This window comes from Humulus lupulus, chromosome 5 (genome assembly GCF_963169125.1).
Source record: "Humulus lupulus chromosome 5, drHumLupu1.1, whole genome shotgun sequence".
NCBI lineage: Eukaryota > Viridiplantae > Streptophyta > Magnoliopsida > Rosales > Cannabaceae > Humulus > Humulus lupulus.
This window is the reverse complement of record NC_084797.1, coordinates 222,520,129-222,545,186: the sequence shown is the minus strand read 5'-3', so window position 1 is coordinate 222,545,186 and position 25,058 is coordinate 222,520,129. Positions and strand designations below refer to the sequence as shown.

General features: G+C 33.9%; 3 protein-coding genes across 3 annotated transcripts; 2 read left to right on the top strand and 1 right to left on the bottom strand.

The window, feature by feature from the left end:
• The first annotated feature begins 3,113 nt into the window (after positions 1-3,113).
• Positions 3,114-6,623, top strand: LOC133778226 (vacuolar-processing enzyme). Its single transcript, XM_062218095.1, has 8 exons — positions 3,114-3,539; positions 3,648-3,812; positions 4,240-4,396; positions 5,059-5,144; positions 5,234-5,433; positions 5,522-5,570; positions 5,664-5,876; positions 5,972-6,623. The coding sequence occupies exons 1-8, from the start codon at positions 3,336-3,338 to the stop codon at positions 6,353-6,355; spliced, it is 1,458 nt and encodes a 485-aa protein (XP_062074079.1). The 5' UTR covers positions 3,114-3,335; the 3' UTR covers positions 6,356-6,623.
• A 1,930-nt stretch (positions 6,624-8,553) lies between these two features.
• On the bottom strand, positions 8,554-9,509 carry LOC133778225 (auxin-responsive protein SAUR36-like). Its single transcript, XM_062218094.1, has one exon. The coding sequence runs from the start codon at positions 9,297-9,299 to the stop codon at positions 8,757-8,759; it is 543 nt and encodes a 180-aa protein (XP_062074078.1). The 5' UTR covers positions 9,300-9,509; the 3' UTR covers positions 8,554-8,756.
• An 11,664-nt stretch (positions 9,510-21,173) lies between these two features.
• LOC133779981 (14 kDa proline-rich protein DC2.15-like) lies at positions 21,174-21,605 on the top strand. The gene has a single exon (XM_062219871.1). The coding sequence runs from the start codon at positions 21,174-21,176 to the stop codon at positions 21,603-21,605; it is 432 nt and encodes a 143-aa protein (XP_062075855.1).
• Positions 21,606-25,058: the final 3,453 nt, after the last annotated feature.

The window sequence follows — 25,058 nt, the reverse complement described above, 5'->3', positions numbered from 1 at the left end:
GAGTCGGTGTTCGCTCCCTCCTGTTTGCGGACCAAGCGGTCCGTGACTTTTTTTAAGGCGGCTAGCTGCTCTATGAGCTGCCTGGCCACGCCACCCTCTAGGGGAACTCTCTCGTTCCTCTTGTCGTTGATGTAGTTCCTAAGGTCACCACCTCAGGGGCGAATCTTTTCCTTACGGGCCCGCTCTTTTCGAGCATTCAGCCTATCATGCAGGTCCACTCGGGACGTGTCGTCCCCAGAACTAAGGGCGTGGTGTTCCTCGTTATGCGGGCGTTCCCAGAGATTTTTGTTCATCGAAGCGTTGGGGTGCAAAGACCTTTCCCATCCGACTTGCCCTGGGGCATACCGGGGCCTAGTACCTTGCAGCCGCGTCCCCTGCGGATTGGTCGGGTGGCCCTGTCCTGGGACGGGGCGCACCTTCTCTTTCCTAAGGAGCGGCCAGGGATGGGGCCCGGCTCTCTGGACGGGGGGATTTTTCCCTTGGGTGTTTGCCCCGACCTTTTTTTTCTCTCGGTCCGGGTTTCCTGGGCCTGGCTTAGGAGCCTGCCACGGAGGAGGGGTCAGCCTCACACCTTCAGGGGCTCCTGTTCTGGCCTGCGGAGTGGGCCGTTGCGCTCCCGGAGGTGGGCCAGCTGAGGGATTGGTCTCCGGACCCTGCGCGACTATGAAAGCCTGCAAGGCTTGGAGGGACTCTTGCATCCGCCTGCTCAGCAATCCTGGCTTCTTGGTCCAGGACTTACTGCCTCAGTCTAGTCACCTCTAGATCCTCCTGGTTGGGGTCCACTCCTTCTGGGATCTCGGGATCCTCAGCTTCGTCGTGGTACTCCCCCTCATTCCCCTCCTCTTCCTCGTAATATTCCTCATCGTACTCTGTTCCACCTTCGAAGTCTTGCGACTCGTCAGGGTGGGGCGTCTCATGAGGAGTGTCCTGAGGTGGACTTTGATCCATTGCCCTGTTCTGGGTTAGTAGGGTCGAAAGTGGTGTGTCTTGTATTCACCATTGTTGTAGAAGTTTGATGTCAACAGTAACTTTCTTAGGCTCTCAATGAAAGCACCAAAATGTTTACCGAGTTTTTCGAAAACTATAATAATAATAAAAGATAAGAGAGATTAAAGAGAAAGGGTTTAGAAGTTGTAAGCAAGATTTTTACGTGGTTGGGGCGTTAATGAGCTTTAGTCCACAAGACGGTTGTATTAGAGCTTAGAGAATCTATAACAATTGAGTTTTCTCTTAGTTTTAGCAGAGTTCCTATATACACGCTCCAAAAGGGGTCTTTCCTCCAGTGCTCTGCCACATGTATTTATAGGTTCACAGGTGCACTGGGCGTGGGCCGGGCTGACTCGGGCCCAATAAAGGTATAAATACTGCTCGTTTCTCTACCGGAAGCCCAATACAGAAGAATTAAACACATAAAAGAAAAATATTAACCTGAGCCCATTGGGCCAGCCCAAACCGTATCTATCATCCGAAAATTGGAGCTTTTGGTCTGGGCGTCTCGAGTTACGAGACAGATTCAAGGGACAAGATCGGTCAGAGCAGTGGCGGCACAGGTCTGAACCAACAGCATACAATCCCGAGGTGGCCTTTTCCGCAGGTGAAATGTGGGGACAATTCCCACGCTTCATGGGGCGAAGTAAGGGTCACGGATGCTTTACCCTGCCAACCTTGGGGACCTGACCCAGGTTCGTTTACCTATGTCCCTCTTCATTTACCGCAAGCCCGGATCATCCACCAGGAGCCCGAATCGTTTACCAGGCTTCAGGATCGTTTGCATCGATCCTGACTATTACCCCAGCCAGTTGTACTGCCTCCCGGATGACCGTCCCGGACAATACACCCCGGACGCCTTCCGGGCCTCGCTCAGAATTGGGCTGTCGATATCCATCATACTCCTTGCCAATGGGCCCGGACTGGGCCCAACCTTAATTGGCCAGCTACTGGGCCTGGATCCAGGTCCCGGGCCCACGACAGGAAACAGGGATAATATATATATATATATATACATAGGGAACGATTACAACGCATCCCTTTTTTTTGAAACACCGGTGCATCTTTTTCTATTTTCGGCACTTGGTTAGATATAATCCCAAATTTTTTTATATAATGGTGTACGTTGTAGATATTTAGAATATCCTGCAAATTTTCAAGAAATTCTGAATAGTTTACGAAGCCAAAAACAGAGTTCAAACTGTCAAATTTTGTACGCGTACAAAAAAAAAAAAACAGGCACGTGTGCAAGAGACAGTTTAGACTCTGTTTCAGTACTATAATTTATTCAGAATTTCTTGAAAATTTGTAAGATGTTCTAGATAGCTATAATGTACACCGTCATATAAATTTTTTTGGGATTATAACTATTCAGGTGCCGAAATAGAAAAATGATGTACTGGTATTGCAAAAAAAAAATATGAATTATAGTCACTCCTACTATATATATATATATATATATATATATATATATATTTGCTAAAAGATGCTACACGATTTCAAAATTTAATAAGAATTTAAAAAATTCCAAAAATATTTTTGATTATATGATTCGTTAATGACCACGATAAAATTCATTACACACAACAACGTTGTTCAATCTATTTATTAAATATGTAATTATTAAAGGAATCTCAGTCCAAAGTTGCATTTAAATTTCAAAGTACTGGGTACACCCACACCACTGCTAATCCACCATTATTAATTAAAAACAAAAACTTGACATAAATTTATAAACAAGTAACCTCAATTCATATGAGCCACAGAGGTAGCATCATATGTTCATATCATTTAATAAAATAATTTATATAAACATATATTTAAAAGCTGAAATGACTTCTTAATTACCTTTACTTTGCTTGCTTAGCATGTTTTAGCTTTTTTTGAACAATAAAGCTTCTAAGTCAATTTTTTTATCAGTTTCATTAGCTGTGATAAGAACTACAATAGTAGCAAGAAAAATCTGACCAAAGATGACACAAATATATCTTCATATCGATTCAAGCAAAAAAATTATATCTTTTCATAAAGCCGCATTTGTCAAAACAAGAGTCCGAGTTCCAAAACCAAAACCCACTTGTAATCCGCAGAGCCATTTTGGTCCCACCATTACCAAGTCTCTTCTCTACGTGGCAAGCTCTGGTTTTGCATGGCATCTCTCTCACTGACACCGTTTACCACTCTACTTTTATATATATTTATACATATACTCTCTCCTTGTATAGAACTCTAAAGCTGTCTATCTTTGCAGCTCATTCTTCTCTTTTATTAAAGTTTCTATTTTTATTGCAGCCCATAGTTTTTCTGGGCTTAAAAATTATATCTTTAAGCTGGTTTCTGGGGAATCAATGGCTAAGGGTCTCTCTGTTATGTGGGTTTTGCTTGGACTGTTGATCTTGGTTGCAAATGGTGGAGCTGCTCGTTGGGAGTCCACGATTCGTATGCCTACTGAGAAGGTTGATGAGGCTGAGGAGGATTCAGAGGGTGAAACTGGGACCAGATGGGCTATTCTTGTGGCTGGTTCATCTGGTTATGGAAATTATAGGCATCAGGTATAGTTTTATTGTGTACTTAATTTTTCTTGAAATAAATCTTGGATTCATGATCCATTTTGATAAAGTATTAATGGGTTTTTGTTGTTTTTTCTTTGTTGAAACCAGGCTGATGTGTGCCACGCGTATCAGCTGCTGAGAAAAGGTGGGTTGAAAGAGGAGAACATAGTGGTGTTCATGTATGATGATATTGCCAAGAGTAAACTCAACCCAAGGCCTGGGGTCATCATCAACCATCCACAGGGTGAAGATGTCTATGCTGGAGTACCAAAGGTACAATCTTTTTATTTTATTTTATTTATTTTTATTATTATTTTAACACTCAGTGGTGGAGGTATATTCCTTACTATACTAAATAAAGTATTGTATAATCATTCATTTATGTGGAAGCCAGTGTTATCTAGACTAATAATGATAATGGCTCTCAGGTTGTGAGAGTGATTAGCTGTTGTTAACATAGACAAATATTGCAAAGGAAGGAAAGTGGGATGTGGGGTCCTACATTATGTAATTTAATTAATGTAAATGATCCATTGAAATCATCCATAGTAGCAATGGATTTGTGCAAGTTATGAGAGCTCTTTCGCCTCGATTTGTTATGCTATTTCTGAAACCATTATTAAACTAAGTTAAATTAATTTTATTGATCATGAGCATGACTGGACTGAGTTTGATTATATTAATGATGTGATTGTGGCAGGATTATACTGGTCACTATGTAACCACAGAGAATCTATATGCAGTACTTCTTGGGGATAAGAAAGCAGTGAAAGGTGGAAGTGGCAAGGTTATAGACAGCAAACCCAATGACAGGATCTTCATATACTACTCAGATCATGGAGGCCCTGGAGTTCTTGGTGAGATTTGCTTAATAGATCAATACAAACTTATGATCACTTGAGTTCCATTTATGTTATTTGGCCTCAGAATTTGAGTTATCAGAAACTGCTATTATAAGTCTAGAGTTTCAAACTAGGTTAAACACCATGATTGCTTTAGCATAAACATGTATTTTGGAACAGATACCAAGTGAATCTTATTCAAAAAAATAAAAAATAAATCCCAAGTGAATATAACCATTTGTCATCAAGATGTGGTTGTAGAAATGACAAACATGCCTTTCCTTTATGCCATGGATTTCCTAGAAGTTTTAATAGATCAATGTAAACTTACAATCACTTGATTTCCATTTATGCTATTTGGCCTCTGGATTTGAGTTATCAGAAACTGTTGTTATGAGTCAGAGTGTCAAATTAGATATTCATACAATATCTTATTAATAATTTTACTTAGAACACAATAAACAATAAACAATTAAAGAATATTGTAAACATACTTGATTGAGCTATGGAGAGAAAACATGAATCCTTAGAACTAATCCTTAGAACTAAAGGAGGAATAGCGATGAGTTAGGGAAGGACTTAACTTATATTAATTAACTAGAAAACTACTATAGATACTAAGCCCATAAAGTACGAATAAAAGTAACATTTTCATCAACATCATGCTGTGCTTGTAGGAATGCCCAACATGCCTTTCCTTTATGCCATGGATTTCATTGAAGTTTTGAAGAAGAAACATGCTGCAGGGACTTATAGAGAGATGGTAATTATTAAATTCTCATTCCCCACTTCAGACAGTACTTGAAAGAGCTAAGACAGAAATGTTCACTGATATCTGGTTGTTAATTGCAGGTGATATATGTAGAAGCATGTGAGAGTGGGAGCATTTTTGAAGGTATAATGCCTAAAGATATGAACATTTATGTAACTACAGCTTCAAATGCACAAGAAAACAGTTGGGGAACCTATTGTCCTGGGATGGAGCCTTCTCCACCCCCAGAGTACATCACTTGCTTGGGTGATTTGTACAGTGTTGCCTGGATGGAGGATAGGTATGCAACCATACAAACAAACAACTATGTAGTCTTCTTAAAAAGTTTACCTGAATTGTGCTTATTCTTACTTTACTTTCTTTTGCAGTGAGGGCCACAATTTGAAGAGAGAAACTATTAAACAACAATATGACACGGTATGAACTATGCCACATCATTGAAACTAAGGTTTTGCTTCTTTTTTATGCTGACTTTGATGACAAGTAGAGCTTGTGTGTTGTGCTCTGCAGGTGAAGACAAGGACTGCGAACGCCAACGATTTCATCAATGGCGGATCTCATGTGATGGAGTATGGTAATAGAAGTATAAGAGCTGAGAAGCTCTATCTCTACCAAGGCTTTGATCCTGCCACTGTTAACTTCCCTCCCAACAATAACAAACTACACATGCCTATGGAAGTAGTTAACCAAAGAGATGCAGAACTCTACTTCATGTGGCAATTGGTGAGGCCTCTACTTCATATCACTTGTCAAATCCTTCACCGGGGTTTCTTTTTTTAACACTACTGACCCTTTTGTTTTTTTTCTTCTTTTCACAGTACAAAAGATCAGAATCAGAAAAGAAGACAGAGATATTGAAACAGATAAAGGACACAACAAGGCACAGAACTCACTTAGATGAGAGCATGAAACTGATAGGCTCACTCCTTTACGGTCCACGAAATAGTGATGCTGTACTAAACTCTGTTAGATCACCTGGTCTTCCGCTAGTCGATGACTGGAGCTGTTTGAAGTCGATGGTTCAGGTGTTCGAAAGGCACTGCGGCTCGCTGACGCAGTATGGCATGAAACACATGCGCGCATTTGCCAACATATGCAACAATGGTGTCTCCCAATCTTCAATGGAGGAAGCTTGTTTGGCTGCCTGTGCCAACCATGATGCTGGCCAATGGCATCCTTCGAACCAAGGTTTTAGCGCATGATGATGAAACTCCCAAGCAGTAGTGTACTTTGTTAGAAAGCTTTTGCATATCCATATATATAGATATGTATTATATATAAATATATTTTTATATATAAGTAGAGCTACTTATGATATGATATAAACTTTAATGTTATAGTACTCATTAATATGTAAATATGTAAGGTAACCAGGCATTTCTATAATTTTTTTTTTTTTGGCGAGTGATGTATGAAATCTATAGGAGCAACTTAATAAATCTTAATCACACTACTTTCAGTTTTCTTTTATATTATATGTTCACACTTCAGTTTTTATTTGTTTCCAGTCAACTTGCAAAAATGGCCAACACTTTTCCAAACTTTGACAAAATATTTGTTTTTTTTAAAAAAAAAAACTAATAGAAATATGTTGCTATTTTATTCTTTCAACCATAAATAACATTTGAAGTTGTCGGTACACCCTAAGTAAACACTACAATTGCATCTTAAATATAAGTAGTATTGTTGATATGATGCTATTATAGAGGATCTCCAACCACTAAAGTTGTAAACCAACGAGATGATCACTACACCACACCACTCCATATTAACTTCTTTTTAGTGAAGTTTTCACCACTCAAATTAAGTTCAAACCCTCAAAAATTGGTGGGTCAACGCGTTTACTTTTTTAAAATCAAATTGGCAAGTGACAGGCTGAATGAAGAGCCAAACTCCAGAACTTGGAAACTTCTTATTGAGATTTCTTCTCTCAACTGGTCAACTGCTAGTTTGGGACCAAAACGAAGAAGGACCAGACTAAATCAACTATACAACCCAATTTGAGGTCTAAGATAAAGACCCCTCTTTTACTCGACCATGCTTATAGTTGATTGGACTACAATATATTCTCATTTAGTAATAATAATAATAGGATGTTTGCCGCCAAAGTTAGTAACATAGTTTGAAATGTTGTACTTAATTTATCAAATAGTTTTTGTTTTTTTACGGCTAAAGTCACATTTTATACAATTTGATGTGATCGTTAGTGACCATTCGTTAAATTTAATTGAATATTTATTGATTTTCGCCATACTAAAGTGGTATAAAATGTGACATTTATTGCTAAAAATTTACTCAATGACTTAAAGTGCAATAATTTGAGTCTTCTTCTCACAAACTTTTACTACAAATTTCTCTAATAATAATAATAATTAGATTAATCCATAATCCACAATCCACAATCCAACTCATGTTCTATGAGCAAAGAGCTCAAGTGCATCTCTAACAAATACCAATTTCATATGTTGGCCCAAGTTTATTGACTTTTTCATGCCATCCTAATCCATTACTGTCTTTTTCTCTAAATGCTATCTTACGTATAAGAGGTGGCTTTTTGAGTTTTTTTAAACTATTCTTTTGTATACATATTATGATGTAAATGAAACATAAAGACAATACTGGTCCATTATTGAACAAGATTCTAATATTCTCCACCACCAACTACACCCAAATTTTCTTCATTTTTTTTTCTACATCTCAAACGCTGTTTATTTTGAAACTTCTCAGCATATTTATTATCATACAATATTTTTGCAAAATATTTCTTGCAATTGACTTAACCTTTTATCGTTTGGATTAGAAGAAGTAGCTTATTTAATCCAAAACCTCTCCAAACACAATCCATTTCTATATCGAAGTCAAAAGAGTGTGTGGAACATCAACAGATGACAATGCTACTTATCTCGAGAACGAGTTCAATACAATTTAAGTGACAAATTTTATTAGATTTTGTATTAAAAAAAGTTATTCATGAATAAGTAGCTTTTAATATTTAATTAGCTTGTATTAAATGTGAAAAAGTCTCACATGGAAAATATATGAGAACAACAATATACTTGTAAAGAAAAGTGCTACTTTACTTAATATCAATTGGTTTTAAGATATAACCCCAATCCTAATCTACTAAGGTTCGACTTTCATTGCACTCTACTCTTGACCTCAGTTTGAGACCTTTATAATATATGTTGGATTCTATGACCGGTTTCGGACAGGGTGTATATTTTTAAATTTCCCGACCAGCCTTATTATGTCATATATTCTCACAAATTTCCAGAGTCGACCTTGTGTCATTCTATTAAATATTTACATTTGGTCTTGTTGTATCTAAATATTATTCATAATGTCGACGACACGAGACTCAAATGTGAGGAGAGTAAAAAACTTGAAGAACATGTGCAAATACTAAAGCAAATTCAGCTACATATTTAATTATATTTACTCATTTACTTGTATCAAGTATCAACCCCATTTTTCATGGGGAAAATATTCTTCGTGTAAAAAAAGAAAAAAAGAAGCAGCAGCAAAATCATTATTGGGTGTGAATTTGGAGTCCAAATTTTGGACGTATACAAACTACGCCTCATCCAAACTCACCGGAGTCCATTATTTGGAGAGCCACCTAGAGATGCTCCGCCTAAAACGACGCCGCCGGCAGTGCTCCCCACCACCACCAGAGGCAATAATCCTCATCTGAACCTTCTCAAACTCGGATGCTCCACAGGGTATGGTGATCCGACCCGGATGGTTGAAGCCATGGACCTTCTCAGCCTCCTTCAACAGATCCCCAAACAAGGGGTGATTGAAGTATATCACAGGCACCAAGTACCTCTGAGTCTCGTCCTGTGACTCTCCCACGTACACAGCCAGGTGACCTTTAGGTATCCCTTGCACTTGCTGTTGTTTCGGACTCTCAACCGGGTCATGGCTCAACGGGACATAACCCGACTTGGGAGAACAGAGCTGCTTAGCTCCTCTTCGAAAAGAGCGAGCTAAGGTGAGAACTTTGGCCATGGGGTTGCTACTACTACTACTACTAGTACTAGTACTTGTTCTTCCTCTTGTTCTTATTTTTCTTCTGCTAATGACCCATTTGTAGATCTTCACAATAGGCTTCCCTTTAAGCTTAAAACCTTTAGCTTTTCTCATCTGTTTGGAGTAAAAACAAGCGATGTATATCTCTGAACTGGGTTTTGTCAGTGTTTATAATCTAGAAGAGAAAGTGGTTATGGTGGAAGGAAGGGACAAAGGAAATGGTTGAGTTTGATTTGGTTCGTATTACTGAGAGCACAGAGAGAAGAAGCGATAACCTTTTTATAAGTAGTTTTTGTTTTAGTGTCAAACCACGCGTACAACTACGAAAGATGCACACGCGGTTATATTGTGTTATATAGATTTTTTTGGGGGGACTCAGAATCCGTACGGTTAAAGATGAATGAATAAATAAAGGCATAACACCAAGTAAACCAGAACACACTTTTGCCCTTTAATCATCTAATGACTCAGAATTATATGAGGCATTTAGTTTGAAATTAAAAATAATATTTTATCACATATATATTTTGGGGTAAATAACTAGTGGGGTCCATAATATTCTATATTCTCTCTTTTATTTTATTTTTTATTATAGGAAAAAAACATAAATATAGTATAATTTTATAATATTTATAATAATTATGAATATATTTTAAAAAAAGAATTGAAAGTCTGTTATAAAATTTTATAAAAATATATTCATCCAATTTGTCTCGAACTTTATTTATGGTAAAAAAAAAAATACAATAAAGCCTTAAATTTCTAAATTAATTTTTTTAGCAATTCAATTTTTAAATTTGTATTTTTGTATCATTTTAATCGTAAAACATTTTTCTAAATATTTGACAATACTTAAAAAAGAGTGCTAAAAAACTAATTATTGTATTATCTTTTACGTTCTCCTTCATCAATAAATAATTTATGTATATTACTCAATTTTTTATATATATTTTTAAAACATTATAAATTATTAGTGAAATACACATATTATCCATTTATTTGAAGAGAGTATAAAAAAAATGTATTATATATAGTTTATACTTTTTTGGATCATGTGTCTTTGTAACGCCCCAACTTCTCTAATATGGCTTAGTGCATTGATTAAGAGGTCAGGAGGGCAATTATTGAGTTAATTATGTGTTTATGTGTTATGAGTATATTGTTATGTGAATTATGTGAATGGTATAATGATATGACCATGCTTGCATGTGTAAGTGTATTAAATATGCCCGTTTCTTATTAGAAGTACAATTTTGTAATTTTGATCCGTTGATGATAAAAGTATAAATATATGTGATTTATAATTGTGACCACATTATTATGTGGATATGTTTGAGTTACCTGGCATGAGATGATCCTAGTGAGAAAGTTAGCGGAAAAGTCACAACGAGGTAAAATGCCCGGCTCGCGGTGAGCTTAGGGGTATTTTGGTAATTTGATAAATTACCGAGATTTATTAAGTAACGGGAATTAATTGGTGAATATTTGGTTTGATAGATTTATTTGAGATTATGTGAGGTAATTTGAGATTAACAGGAATTGTGCCAAAAGACTAAATTGCCCTTGGGAGTAACCTTTGAGGTTAAATGGGGCAAGGGGCAATGTGGTCATTTGACCACATTAGTTAGCAAATAGGCCAGCAGTTGAGCATTTTGGCTCATTCACGTTCTCAGCCCTTCCCTTTATCTCTTGGTGTGTTCATTTAGAAGCCTTGAGGGAATTTTGTCTAAAGATCAAGCCAGGTGCAATTTTGGTGAAGATTGGAGTGTACTTTGGGGGTTAGCAGCTGCTAAGCTAAGGATCTCAGTAGGGTTTCAAATTGGGCAGAGGGAATTCAGGTTATTCATTGGTTCTTTCCATTTCTAATGGTGTTCTTGAAGCTGCCTCTGTTGCCTCTCTGGTTTATCACTTATGGCAGGCTCGGAACAACAAGCTTTGGCAATCAAGCATTGTGTCTCCTAAGTTGTTAGTCCAGGAGGCAAAATGGCAAATCAAAACTAGAATAACTTGTGTTATGCCTAGGCATGTAGCTCAAGTACATAAGGCATGGTTTGACTTATTGTAATTAGTTACTATTACCTTCTTGTATAGATTGTATACATGCCTTAATGGAAAAAGGTGCTTTTAGGATGTAAATTTGTTTGTGGAGTAATGAATTGCTGCTGGTTCATCAAAAAAAAAAAAAAAAAATGGTGTTCTTGAGTTACTTTTGGTTTTGATTCCTAGTGATTAGTTTATGGGTAGTGTTTTGTGGTGAAATGAATATGGGGTTTTGTTGCCTAAGCTATGTGATACGTTTTTGGGGTTGAAATCTTGTTAGAAACATCTGATTAGGTCAAATTTGGGGTCTAATTCTGCTGGAATCGTAGGTTTGGAAAATTGGGGAAGAACACTTATGTTCTGGGTTGTTTTTGGGTTTTTGGCGACCTAGCGCGACCGTGCTAGTATCCCGGAAATGGTGAAATTGAAATTCGATTTGGGTCTCGAGTTGAGGGGTGCGACTGCACCAATGCCCTAGAAACCCCAAAATTTCGGTGAGTGTGACCGTGCCAGGTGCCCCCGAAAGGTTGTTTTGCTAAATTTTGAGAGTAAAGCTTGGGGGCTCGAGAATCCGATTTGGGAGCTCACTTGGGGGCTCAGGAGACGTTTTTAGCGCCCTGTTAACTGGGAATAATGGTTTTGAGAGTTAGAGTTCAGCTTGGAACTCGAGATTTGGGGTTGATTCCTGATGAATGTATAATTGTATTATGACTAGGGTTTCCGCAAGGCTCTGGTCAGGATAGCGCTCGAGGTCGTTTCTTTTAATCACACAAAGCTCGAGGTAAGAAAACTGCACCCAATGCGTGACATACATGATTAGGGCTTGACCTAGTTGTTAAAAGTAAATATGATTAGAGCTTGACCCGGTTGTTAAATATAAATATGATTAGGGCTTGGCCCGTTTATTAGTATAAACATGATTAGGGCTCGGGCCCCTGTTAATAAGCATGATTATAATTATGCCTATGGATATTTGATTAAGTATACTGGAATGCACTGTATTTGTTTATATGATGAATATACTATATGTATGATTATTTCTGATTGGAAGCTCAACTTATAAGTCGTGGTCGGCACCATGCGTGTAGAACGAAGGCTGCTATGGCTAGGCCACCCTGGGAGTGCATTATGCACTTGTCCGGCTCAGATGCCACCTGAATAAATAAAAGTGAGATACACTCTCGTGTGACTCTATGGTCGCATACTTGTATAATGTGTCTGCTTGGTTATAGTTATTACTGCTAAGCATGTTGTTTATATTCTGTTGACTATCTAAATCTGTTTAATTAAGTTTTCTTGCTGAGCCTTGGCTCACGGGTGTTATGTGGTGCAGGTAAGGGTAATGAGAAGCTTGGCCAACCATGAGTTGGAGAGTACTAGGGGCGGTGTGTACCTATGCAGTCTGCTCGACCGCCACGACCGAGATATCGCAGAGGAACTAGGGTTGGACCCTATTTTGCCGCTTAGGTTGGCTTATTTTGTAATCCTTGAGTTCTAAACAACTTTTAAATTTATATTTTGGGATCCCATGTAAATACTAAAGCTTTTAATGGAAATGTTTATTCATTCGACCAAAATTTTTAATACCTGAGCTATTAGTTAATTAATCACATGTTTTAGTCCAAATGACTCGTTTAACGAGTCTAGTATTATTTTAAACACACGTCGTAACAACACCTGATTAGTAGGGCGTTACAATTTTGCTCCATTGCATGTTAGGACCCTGTATTTTGAAAAGTTACTTTTTTGGCATTGTGATTTGTAAAATAGTTCAAATAGACTCCTAAACCCAATTTTGATGAAAAAATAAATATATATGACAACACAATTATTAGGCAGAATAGTTGTAGTTTTGTTTTTAATTGTTAGTTTGGTGATTTGTTTGTGGTTTTATTTAAGAAGAGCTTTGACCATAATCGATTTTAAGGGTCTATTTGAACAATTTTATAAAATAGAAGGTGCAAAAAATAATTTGTAAAAACACAGAGTCCAAATGTGTAATGAGACCTACATACCACATAGTCCCAAAAAAATATAAACCCTATTATAAAATGCATTTAGCATTTCTATTATGTAAATATATTGTATTACATATCTTTATATATTATAAATGTGAGTTTAACGGAAATTGTTGATTTTCGTTAGATTTAACATTTTTTATTTATTTTCTAACACCGTTAGTTTTAAAGTCATCTAAGTCATCTACATAAGGTAAATAAATTAGAAAAATAAAAAAAATAATAAAGTCATCTAAATAAGGTAAATAAATTGAAAAAAAAAAAAAAATAAACGAGCCATAATAATTTGTAATCACATATTTTAAAATTTCATATTAAATTATTCAAATTACTCTATTAATTATGTTTTGAAAATTATAACAAAAAAATATTTGTGTGTTTAAATTTATTATTTTCTGTCTTTTATTAATTATTTATTTTGTCACTTAATATACTTTGTTTATCCAATCATATATGTAATAGTGATATAAGACATAAATATACATATTTCTTATTTTTTTCTTTTAGTTTTTTTTTTATGACAAATTACTTATTTTAATTGATCTAGCCATTAGTTGAATAATATATATTTATTACATAAATTTTGCTCACTTTATTTTTTTAATTAAATAATTAAAATTTGATCAAACAATTTTTAAATACATACTTTTAATTTAAAATTTCTTAATATTTTATTATATTGAGTATTTTTTATAAAAGAATATTAGAAAAAAAGATTTAATTTTAAAATTAAAATCACCATATATAATATATAAATCAAAACATAAAAAATACCAAAATTTAAATTATTATCAACACTAAATTTCAAGCTAATAAACAGCATCAAATTATTTACTTTGAAACTAGAATATATCGTATTTTTATAAGTAAATAATGTGTATCTAACATATTCTTAGTTTAATTAACGATTTTTTTAAGTAAAAGTTATGATATTATTTATTTCTTTCAAACAATAGACAATGTTTTGACTTAATTTTTTTAAAAATATGTTCGTGTCATTCTTTTATAATATATGACAATATTGTTTATTTATTTAAAATTTAAATAATAATAAAAAAATATAATAATTTCTAAATAAGGAAAATACTAGTTTGACCCCTGTGTTTTTCCCAAATACGCGATCGACCCCTATGTTTTGTTAAATGAAAATTCAGATCCTGTGTTTTACGAAATAGATTAAAATAATACCTTATACAAAATTTTGGTAAAAAATGTTCAAATATAATATTTCATTCTCAGCTCCTCAACTACTTTCTTCGCTCCTCTAAACCCATTACATCACTAACGACCCGATAATTGATCTTATAATTGAAACTATTTTGACCAAAATCGGGTCTAGGGATACTATTTTGATCCATTTCGTAAAACACATGGTTCAAATTGTCATTTAACAAAACATAGGGGTCAATCATGCATTCAGGAAAAACACAAGGGTCAAAATAATATTTTCCCTTTTAAATAAAACTAAGCAAACGTGCATTCCACGTCGCTTATACCTAGTATATATACATAAAACTTAGATAATACACTACTTACAAAAAATTAGGAATTTAAACGATTTCCCTCGATATTAAGTATAGGTCAATTAATACCAACTTGATATAGGTACCTGGTGCCTCGTTGTTCTTTGGCGGCATGGCTTTTATGTTCGAGTGAATCTTGATTGCAAGGAAAGATTTCTTGATTTGACGATGCAGTTAAAGAGGGAATAGATTTCCCACAGATGGCGCCAATTTGTTGATGCAACAACTTTGCCTTTCTATATCTGGAGGTATTTGCCGACGAATTCTAATTCTCCGATCCTTCTCCGGTGATGAAGATAACTTTGTTAATTGTTGAACCGTCGGGGGTACTTGTAAGAAAGACACTTCGATGCCTAAATCAAATTTTCGATGCCTTCATTTGAATAAGAGTTCAGTATTTATAGAACAAAAATGTGAGGTGGTTAGTTAGTTAAACTGACTTCCTGATTGGTGGGGGAAAATAATTGAATTTCCCCCCAAAATGTATTTGGTTCAATTAAATATACAGATGTCAGAGGCGCATATCGCTTATGACCCACAACTTCTGATTTCGGAGCCTCTGCAGGACCAAAACGACCCGTTTTAATTTATTTAAAACGGAAAGACCTTTTGGGCCGAATATTTTGGGCCCAACACATATATAGTAAAAATGTAAGTAGTGAGCTAAAGATCAAGAATAATGTTCCTTAGATAATTGAAGAGTCACTTTTAATTTTTTTGGTTAGAAAAGTTTGAAGAGTCACTTAATTGGGAATTAGAATCACTATATAATAAATATACTAATTTGAAGATCCAGCTGTAAGGTACTAAATTATTATTTATGATATATACAAAAAAAGTGAAGATTATATTATTGCAAAGTGATATAATTGTAAGAGAATTTTGGACTTGATATACTAGTTTACGTACACATATAATTGTTATTGGTTATATATTGATAAAAATCAATTTATTATATTATAAACATAATTCCAACATTGTACAATTTCATTTTATTACAAGTACTTAAAATGGTACTTCTCTTTCATTTCATTGGCAGCCCCACCAAGAAGCATATAATAATAATAAGCCATTTATTTAGAAAAATAAAAAATTAAAAAACAATTGCCGTGTCTTCTTAAAAAATAATAGTTTTTTTTAACAATGTAAAACAATACAAGTTAATGCCATGGACCACAAGTTCTAAAAAGTATATTTATAAAGTTTGAAAGAGTCCACCCTTTGAATCTGAAGCTGTGTACAGCCACATATATACTTATCCTTTCGAATCTTTTAACAAAAAAAAAAAAAGTTTATTACCCTCGTTTCTGTTATCTAATTTCCACATTTATCACATTCCAAGGGTTGTGTTGTGATGATTTTTAATTTGGATGAAACAACTTGTATTTATTGGCGGAGCCATAATTGTTTCTTTTTCTTCTTCTTTGAGCAGTATTAATTTAGGTCCATTTTTTTCACTTATTTATAAAACTTTATAATGAAATATGGTTTCTTTTATTCAACATGATAAAAAAGGTGATACTATTTCATAGATAACTATATTTTTATTTTCATTTAAATAATAAAGTGGTGGGCACAATTGAAGTTTTTAATTGTCAAATGGGAATACAACATATTTAAAAAAAAAGTTAAATATTTAAGTGGGGGCAATTCCTCTCGTCGTCCCTTCACCCAGTTAAGTTTGATGTTGAAGTTCATTTACCCAAATAATAATAATACAAATAAAAAAAACCCTCACTAAACTCTAATTTATTTAGTAGGATTGTCTAGAAATAATAAATGAAGGGAAAACTATGTTTGAATTAGTTTTATAGATAAATATTGATGAGATTTTAATGGACTTATCAGATAGAATCCGTATGGCAGTACTGTATATATAGGAGATGGAATCCATATATATAAGTATAAATTCAGAACAAAATATTATATCCCTTTAAAATGGTCATAATTCTTAATTATATGTAAATTATCATTGTCTATAATCAATATGCTTTCAATCCAAACAAAGATATATAGTATATTTAAAATATAACGCCATGACATGACTATAGTATTAGTAATTAATATATATAAGGTAAGACTATAGTGCAGTCATGTTTTGTTTTTTTTACGCTTCGATATTTTTAAATTTTTTTTTCATATAACAGTTTACAATGTAGTTATTTAAAATATTTTGCAAATTTTCAAAATTTTTTGAATAATTTACAATGCTGAAAATAAAGTTTAAACAACAACTTGTTGTAAGTGTGCTTATTTTTTTGTATACATGTGTAAAATTCAATTGTGTGAACCTTGTTTTTAATATTATAAACTAGGCAATATAACCGCGCCTCGCGCGGTGTTTATAATAATTAGTATTATAATTATTTTTTGGAAAATAAGATTTTGGTTTTTTCTTTTTTGTAAAAAATTTAAGTTTTATATATATATATTTAGAATTTATAACTTAAGGAGTTGTTAACATTTTCACTAAATGAGTAATATAGTATGAATCATGACCTTTTGATGTTTGAGAATCATTTATATATTTATATATATATATATATTTGTTGATTCATTTTAGACTAACAATGAATATTATATGTAGTAAATAAATAAAAGAGTTAATGTAATTCATGATTTGAGGAAAAAAATCATATGTAGTGTTATTTTGATTAGATGAGTTGTGAAACAAATAAGGTAAGGAATAATATTGAAATTAGTTAATACTCATATTTTTTTTACTATTATGTTTGTGTAATGAAGTTGATATTGTAATTTACAATAATATAAACACATGTAGCTTCAAAATATATATATTGCTAAAGATAGAATTGAACTATGTACAATAGCAAAAATGGATAATTTATTTGATTAAAACCAGTAAAATTTATACCTTATAAGGTAAGAATTTGAAGGACATGAATAAGGAGACTATATCATTTTCTAGAATAAATAGATTTTTTATGAGTGGGTATTTTGAAATACTTCTTTGTAAACAATATTTTTTATTAAGGTTGGGTCTCCCACCTCATCATCAGCATTTAGTATGATCAATCATTCTCTGGTGGTAACTCGGAACACAGCAACATATAATTGACCGTGGGTGAATACTTGCTTAGGGAGGTACAAGCCAACATGTTTAAGAGATTGTCCTTGGCTTTTGTTGATTGTCATGGCAAAACATGGTGCCAAGGGAAGTTGTCGTCTATTAAGCTTGAATGGCCATCTTGATTCATAGGGAGACATGATAAGCACCATTTGTAGATTTAACATTTTTTAAGCAAATTTTGCATGAGACATAGTACCATCCAAATGAGTTGTCTATTTCTATAATTTTGCTTCTCAGAGTAACAATATATTCCTACAATGAAACAATTAGTATTTATTAAAATTATAGGACATAATGAATGAAGAATACAAGAGAAAGGCAAGGGGCTAATAAAAAACCTTCAATTCACCACTCCAATCAGCTTGTAATAGTTCTTGAATGGTCATCCTGTTCACGAACATATCTTCCTCAAGAGTAGTCTTATTCATATTAGAACTTGCAATAGTTTTCACACAATTAGAGATGGTGGAAAATCTTTCGATTAATGATGTTACATAATCTATTTGAAGATTTATGTAAATTTTACTTGCACTTATGGTAGAGAAGCTAACTTCACCTATTTATGATAAATGTAAATTAACATATATATATAATTTTTAAATATTAAACATTGGGATCTAAATAAATAATTACTTCGAAATTTTTTAATAGTTGTAGAAGTTACTATCACAATAAATGGACCATCATCTTTATTGTACAAATCTGGATTGAACGTCTCCCCCAAGTTTCCCTACAAAGTAATCTTTGATGTGACCGAACTACACATAAAATTTTACAAAAGTTAATAATGCAATAAATAGAAAAAAAAACTACAATAACAAACATATATATTTGTAATATTACTTTTATGCATTAACTTATACTTACTAATTTGTTAAAACTCTGATATCTCTTTTTTTCCATCCACCTCCAACAATCTCAACATCACCCACAACACATAAACATCCGACAACATCTAAACACATGATAGATAAATAAGTTTAAAATGTTAGAATATAAAGATCAATAATTTAAAATTAAAACTTTAAAAAATAAAAAACATTAATAATTAAAGAACCTGAGAGGATTGTGTTATCATTAACACGCAAATCAATCAAATTTAGAGATATGAATTGGAATTCATTGATTGGAATGTTCATCATTCCTTCTAGCCTCTTAAGCTTAGTTGAAACCAAAAAAATAATTTTATGGTCATTTGAAAGTGGTCTATACTGCCTTGTGCTTGCAACAACTTTGAAATTATTTACACTATATAAAGAACCCTCACTCAATAGGTGCGTAAACTTAGATACTAAAATTTTCCTAATTGTTTCATGCATTAAATTAGCCTGTGACAAAAACACACAATATATTAATTAAATATAAAATAATTGATAATATAAAGAAAACTAAGAAAAGAAATTTTGATTCAACCTTCTCATCTATAAAAATCATATTCATACTAATTAATTATCCATTCTTCTTAGTATTGACAGACTCTCACACTCTACAAACTCTGATCCTTACCATCCAATCATCTCTATCATTGTTTAAGTCGGAAAGAAAAGAATACTTCATTATGAAAATTATTGAATGAGTTTAGAGAGAAGAAGAGAAAAAAAAATAGAGTAGAAGAAAATATGAGTTATAGAGAAGGTGTAGAATATATATATATAAAATCATGAAGAGATATTTATATATAATATTATTAATTTATATAATAATTAAATGGTATAAAAAATCAACATATGGTTACACCATAATAATATCATGTACTTCATATTTTTATATAATAATATATAGAGGGGGTCTACGTTAATTTCCTGCTATAAGCTTATGCTATTTCTTAAATGTAAGTTAAAGTAATTTATTATTTATTTAGTCTAAAATATATATTACAAATTAAAAAAAAATCAATGTGTGTAACCGATAATAAGGTCACCCTAATCAAATTATATAAATATCTCTCCATAGCTCATTTAATTTATAATTAAATTACTGTAATTGAAATGATAAGGTCACCCTAATCAAAAATATTTTTCAATCTACCGAATTAGAAAATAGAATTATTGTTTTGAAGGGATTGTAGAATGCCACATAATCTTTGTAAATGAATTGAAAAAATAGATTAATGGAGAAAAATAATTAGTGTTTTGAAGATATTGTAGAGAGATAATGTATATGAATTTAATTTTTTTTTAAAAATAATGGATTTTGTAAATGAATTAAAAAATTAGATTAATGGAGAAAATAGAATTAGTGCTTTGAAGAGATTATAGAATGCCACATAATCTCCTTGAAACTCTCATTTATATATATATAGATTATTTAAAATTTCTTAAAAATTTACAGGATATCTTAATGATTACAATGTAAACCATCATATAAAAAAATCAGAAAAAATATTATCAAAGTGTAAAAAACACAAAATGACTGCATAGGTGCATCCAAAAACAGTAGTCTTTCCTGTATATTTATTTATATGAGAATATTATACAAAATATATAGACCTTGCAATTGGCGTACGGAAGTTTATGATATATAAACATAGATATATATAATTATATATATTTGAACAATACTTTGTCGATTGTGGAATTGAAGTACGGCTTGCGTAGGAGCTCGATCATATTAAATTACCCTATATAGCCAATTAGGTATTAGAAGATTCATATATAATAGATTAATTAATTTACAATTTTGTATGCATGACCCTCAATTTACGTAATATAACCTTTTTAAATTTGTGTACGTAACTCGTATTAACTAATCTGCCCTACTTATTTATTTATATATATACATATATTTTTTTTTAGAAATACTTAATTTTATATTATGTAGCCTTATTCGAGCAAGGTGCTACTCAATTGTTGGGGTTATCACCATATAATAATTAAATAAACCACGCCAATATAATTAATTTTGACATAATCCAATCTTCTATATATTAATTATAATGAGGTTTATTATCTTTCTTGCCATTCATATATCATATATATGTAACAAGAAAACAAACTCAGTTACAAGCTATATGGAACAAGTCATAAAACCATAGAATATCTTTCTCGCCAATTAATGGTGCAAGATTAATATTCCTTTCTTACATACTCACTTGCCCATTAATAATAGTTAAAATTAGCTTGATATTATTCTATGGAACTATTGTTGTTATATTGCACTCTAAAACCAGCACATATTGGCACCTATAAAAGTACAGAATCACTGTAAATATATTTCATCAATCCAACAACTAGTTTTTTGAGCTAATATTAAGACTAATTATTAACTCTATTTCTTTGAGTCGTCCTTAGTAATTGTTTGTAAATTTTGAGAAAATATGGCTTCTAAGGCTCAAGTATCCATTGCTCTCATTCTCTCCCTCAACTTGGTGTTCTTGACCATGGTTAGCTCCACTTGCCACAATGGCATTTGCCCACCACCACCATCAAATACAAATATGGGTCATCATGGCCACCATTACCCATCTCCTGATTACTCTAGGGCAACGTGTTCTCTGAATCCCCTAAAGTTTGGAACTTGTTCAAACATTATTGCTAATAACTTGGGTAACATTATTTTTGGGAGCCCACTCAATTCCCCTTGCTGCGCACTCATTTTGGGTCTAGTTGATCTTGATGCTGCCGCATGCCTTTGTGCTGCCCTTAAAGGTAATGTGCTGGGCATTGTTAACCTTGATGTTTCAGCTGCATTGAACGTGATTCTCAGCACTTGCGGCAAGAGCGTCCCCTCTGCTTTCCAATGTTCTTAATTAAAACTATATATATATATATTTCCATTGGGTTTCATTATTTCTACGCTATGATCGATTTCGATTTCGATCTTGATCATCATCATTATTACTTATTACTACTAATACTCCTACTACAGCTACTATTGTGTATCTTTGATTTTTATTGTTTTGTGTTTAGTATTTTTATTCTTATCCATATGTTTAGATCGGTTAATGGCCTGTCATTAACAAGAATCATTGTAAGAACGAATGTCGATTAAAACTATTCATAACTTCTTAAATTTAATATCTATACTCATCAATTTCGGTACATTAATAGTTACTATATTAATAATAAGGTGTAAATTTATGAAAATAAACTACATATATATACTCATCTGTAGTTTGGTTAGTAATTATATTTATTGGCGAAGCCATAATTGTTTCTTTTTCTTCTTCTTCTTTAAATAAATTAATTATTTTATTGAGGAATATTAATTAGCTCCCTTTTTTTTCACCTATTTATAAAAGTTTGTAGTGAAATATAGTTTCTTTTATTCAACATATAAAAAAATATTTGTAATTCTTTCATAGGTAATATTTGTAATATATAATTTTTTCATTTAAATATTAAAGTTGTGGGCACAATTGAAGTTTTTAATTGTCGAATAGGAATATAAAAATTAAATATTTAAGAGGGGGAAAATCTTGTCATTGTCCCACTACTTCAAAAAAAAAAAAAAGTTTTTAGGGCGAGTCCTCTATTTGAGAGCTTTAAAAAATAGAGCTTTTTAAGGCTCGCAATTTAGGGCTCGCAATGCGTACCCTTAAAATTTATATTTTTAATTTAAAAAAAAATTAATTTATATTTATGGTTGAAACCCGCGACGGAACTCCGGCAATGGCGGCGGCGGCGCCACCACTCAATGGTGGTGGTTGGGGAAAAATAGCTACTGGGTTTCTGTAACGCCCTACTACCCAGGGATCATTACGCTGTGTATTTTAAACAGTGTTAAACTCGCTAACCGAGTCATTTGGCCATAATCGTGTAACTAAGTGTGATTAACGGTTTAGGGTTAAAATTTTTGGTCAAAGATACAACGTTTCACTAAAACGTTTACTGTATACATTAGGATCCCCAAAACACTTTTAAAAGGTTAAGTATAATAAATGATTTACAACCAGCCGACCTAAGTGGCAAAATAGGGTTTAACCCTAGTTCCTCTTTAAACCCTCGGTCGTGGTGGTCGAGCAGCCGCATATGTACACATCGTCACCTAAGCTCTCCAACTCAAGGATGGTTCAACTTTCTTTTACCTTAACCTGCACCACATAGCACCCATGAGCCGAGGCTCAGCAAGAAAACTCAAACACATGCTCATAATTAGATAATAACATGTCACCAAATCATAATAAGCATGCCTAACAGTAATAATCCTATTCATGCATGCAAGTAAGTACAAGTAAATGATTATGGAGTCCTGCGCCCTGAGTAGATGACTGTCAAGTCAATCTGGGGTCCCGCACCTTGAATAGATGACTATTCAGTTTCTCTGTGGTCCTGCGCCCTAAATAGATAACTTATTAAGTCAATCTGGGGTCCTGCACCATGAATAGATGACCTATTAAGTCTTTCAGGGATCTTGCGCCCTAAATAAATGACTGGGGTCCTGTGCAATAAATAAATGACAGCAGACCTGTGCCTTGAGTAAATGACTGGGGTCCTGTGCCCTAGGGGTCCTGTGCCCTGAATAAGTGACTGGGGTTCTGTGCCCTAGGAGTCTTCCGCCCTAAGCCATGTGACATTCCAGTCACCTGAGCCTTTTAGCCCTGACTCTGAGTAAGTAGCCTTAGGCTAGCCAAGCACTTTAGTTTTCTTCGACCAATAGGTTGGTCAAGCATTTAATGCTCATATTGATTAGATTTAATCATTTCGGCCTGCGTTGAATACGCTAATGCCGCTCTTGACTCATAAGACAATTCCATACAACCAACGCTCATTACTATTGCCGTTCATGATTGATAAGTCAGAGCTTCACGACCAGTGCTAAACACCATTGTCATTTCTTAACTAATAAGTTAGTGCTTTCTCAATGAGGTAATGCACACATGCATATATCATGTCAAATACACAGATATAAGGCATTCAACATGCTTAATCAATAATCGCAAGCATAATCATGCACAATTACAGAGACTCAAGCTTTGATCAATTCCATATTCAACATTCATGCCATGCCATAACCACATGTATCACAGGCATCACATACTGAGTGCAGTTTTCTTACCTTTGGTCCAAGCACAAGTTACCAATAAACGACCCTCAAGCACGATCCTATTTCCAAGCCCCTAGCGATAACCTAGTCACAACCATAATATAGAATCCCATAAAAAATGAGTAAATAAATACTTCTGGATCGAATCCTAGCCTCCAGGATGTTGAATCCTACCAAACAGGGTAGTAGGATCGATCCCGAGACTTGCCTCCCTGACAGAGAGCCCTCTGCCTGGGCTTCGGGGTGCAGGCCGCAACTTGGCCCTCTAGAGTCGCGACGCCCCCCCCCCCCCCCCCAACACCAGGCAGAGCCCTCCTGGTTTTGGGTTCATCCAGGTCACGACTTGCTAGAACAAGGTCGCGACTTGACCACGAACCCAACAATTTCTTACATTTTCTCCCATTTAAAACCTTCCAAAATCCTATCAAAACATATCCAAATCCCAAAAACAAAGTTCCCAAACATCCCAATGACCCAAACCATAAAAACCCAAATCTCAAACCATCCAAAAACTCATAAAATCATAAAATCCAATTCAAGCTTAAAAAAATCGAAAAATTAAAACTTTAAACTCAGATTATCTCTGATTGAGTCGTTTCCCAATTATATCCTCCAGCTAATAAGCTTCTAATCTTCCCTAGAATCGCTATGCCTCGATCCTTGCATGAATCCGAGTCCTAAAACTTGAGTTTCCTTCGAAAATGCGAACAGTGTCAAAAAGGGAACGAGAGAGAGAGAGAGAGAGAGAGAGAGAGAGAGAGAGAGAGAGAGAGAGAGAGAGAGAACGTTCTTTTATAATTCTGACAGGTTACTTCGAGCTTAAGTAACCTTAAGCAAATTCTAATGCCCGAGGTCCCAAAAACGCCCCCGGGGTAAAATAGTCAAAATTCCCAGAATTCCCTCCTGGTCTCACTAACTCCAAATATATCTTCAAATAATCATTCCCATTGCCCAATATCCCGGTAATGTGCTAAATACCCAAAATACCCATTGACTCACCCCGAGTCAAATCTGGGTCCCGTTGTGACTTTCCTACTAACTTGCTCTCTAGGATCGTCTCGTGCCGAGTAACCCAAACATAACCATATAATAATGTAGTACCACACACACATACCACATAAATGCCAAATATACCCATAACGATCCAAATTATGAAAATTGCCCAATTAAATAGAAATGGGCCCAAATGCATATTTAATACACCTAAACATGCATA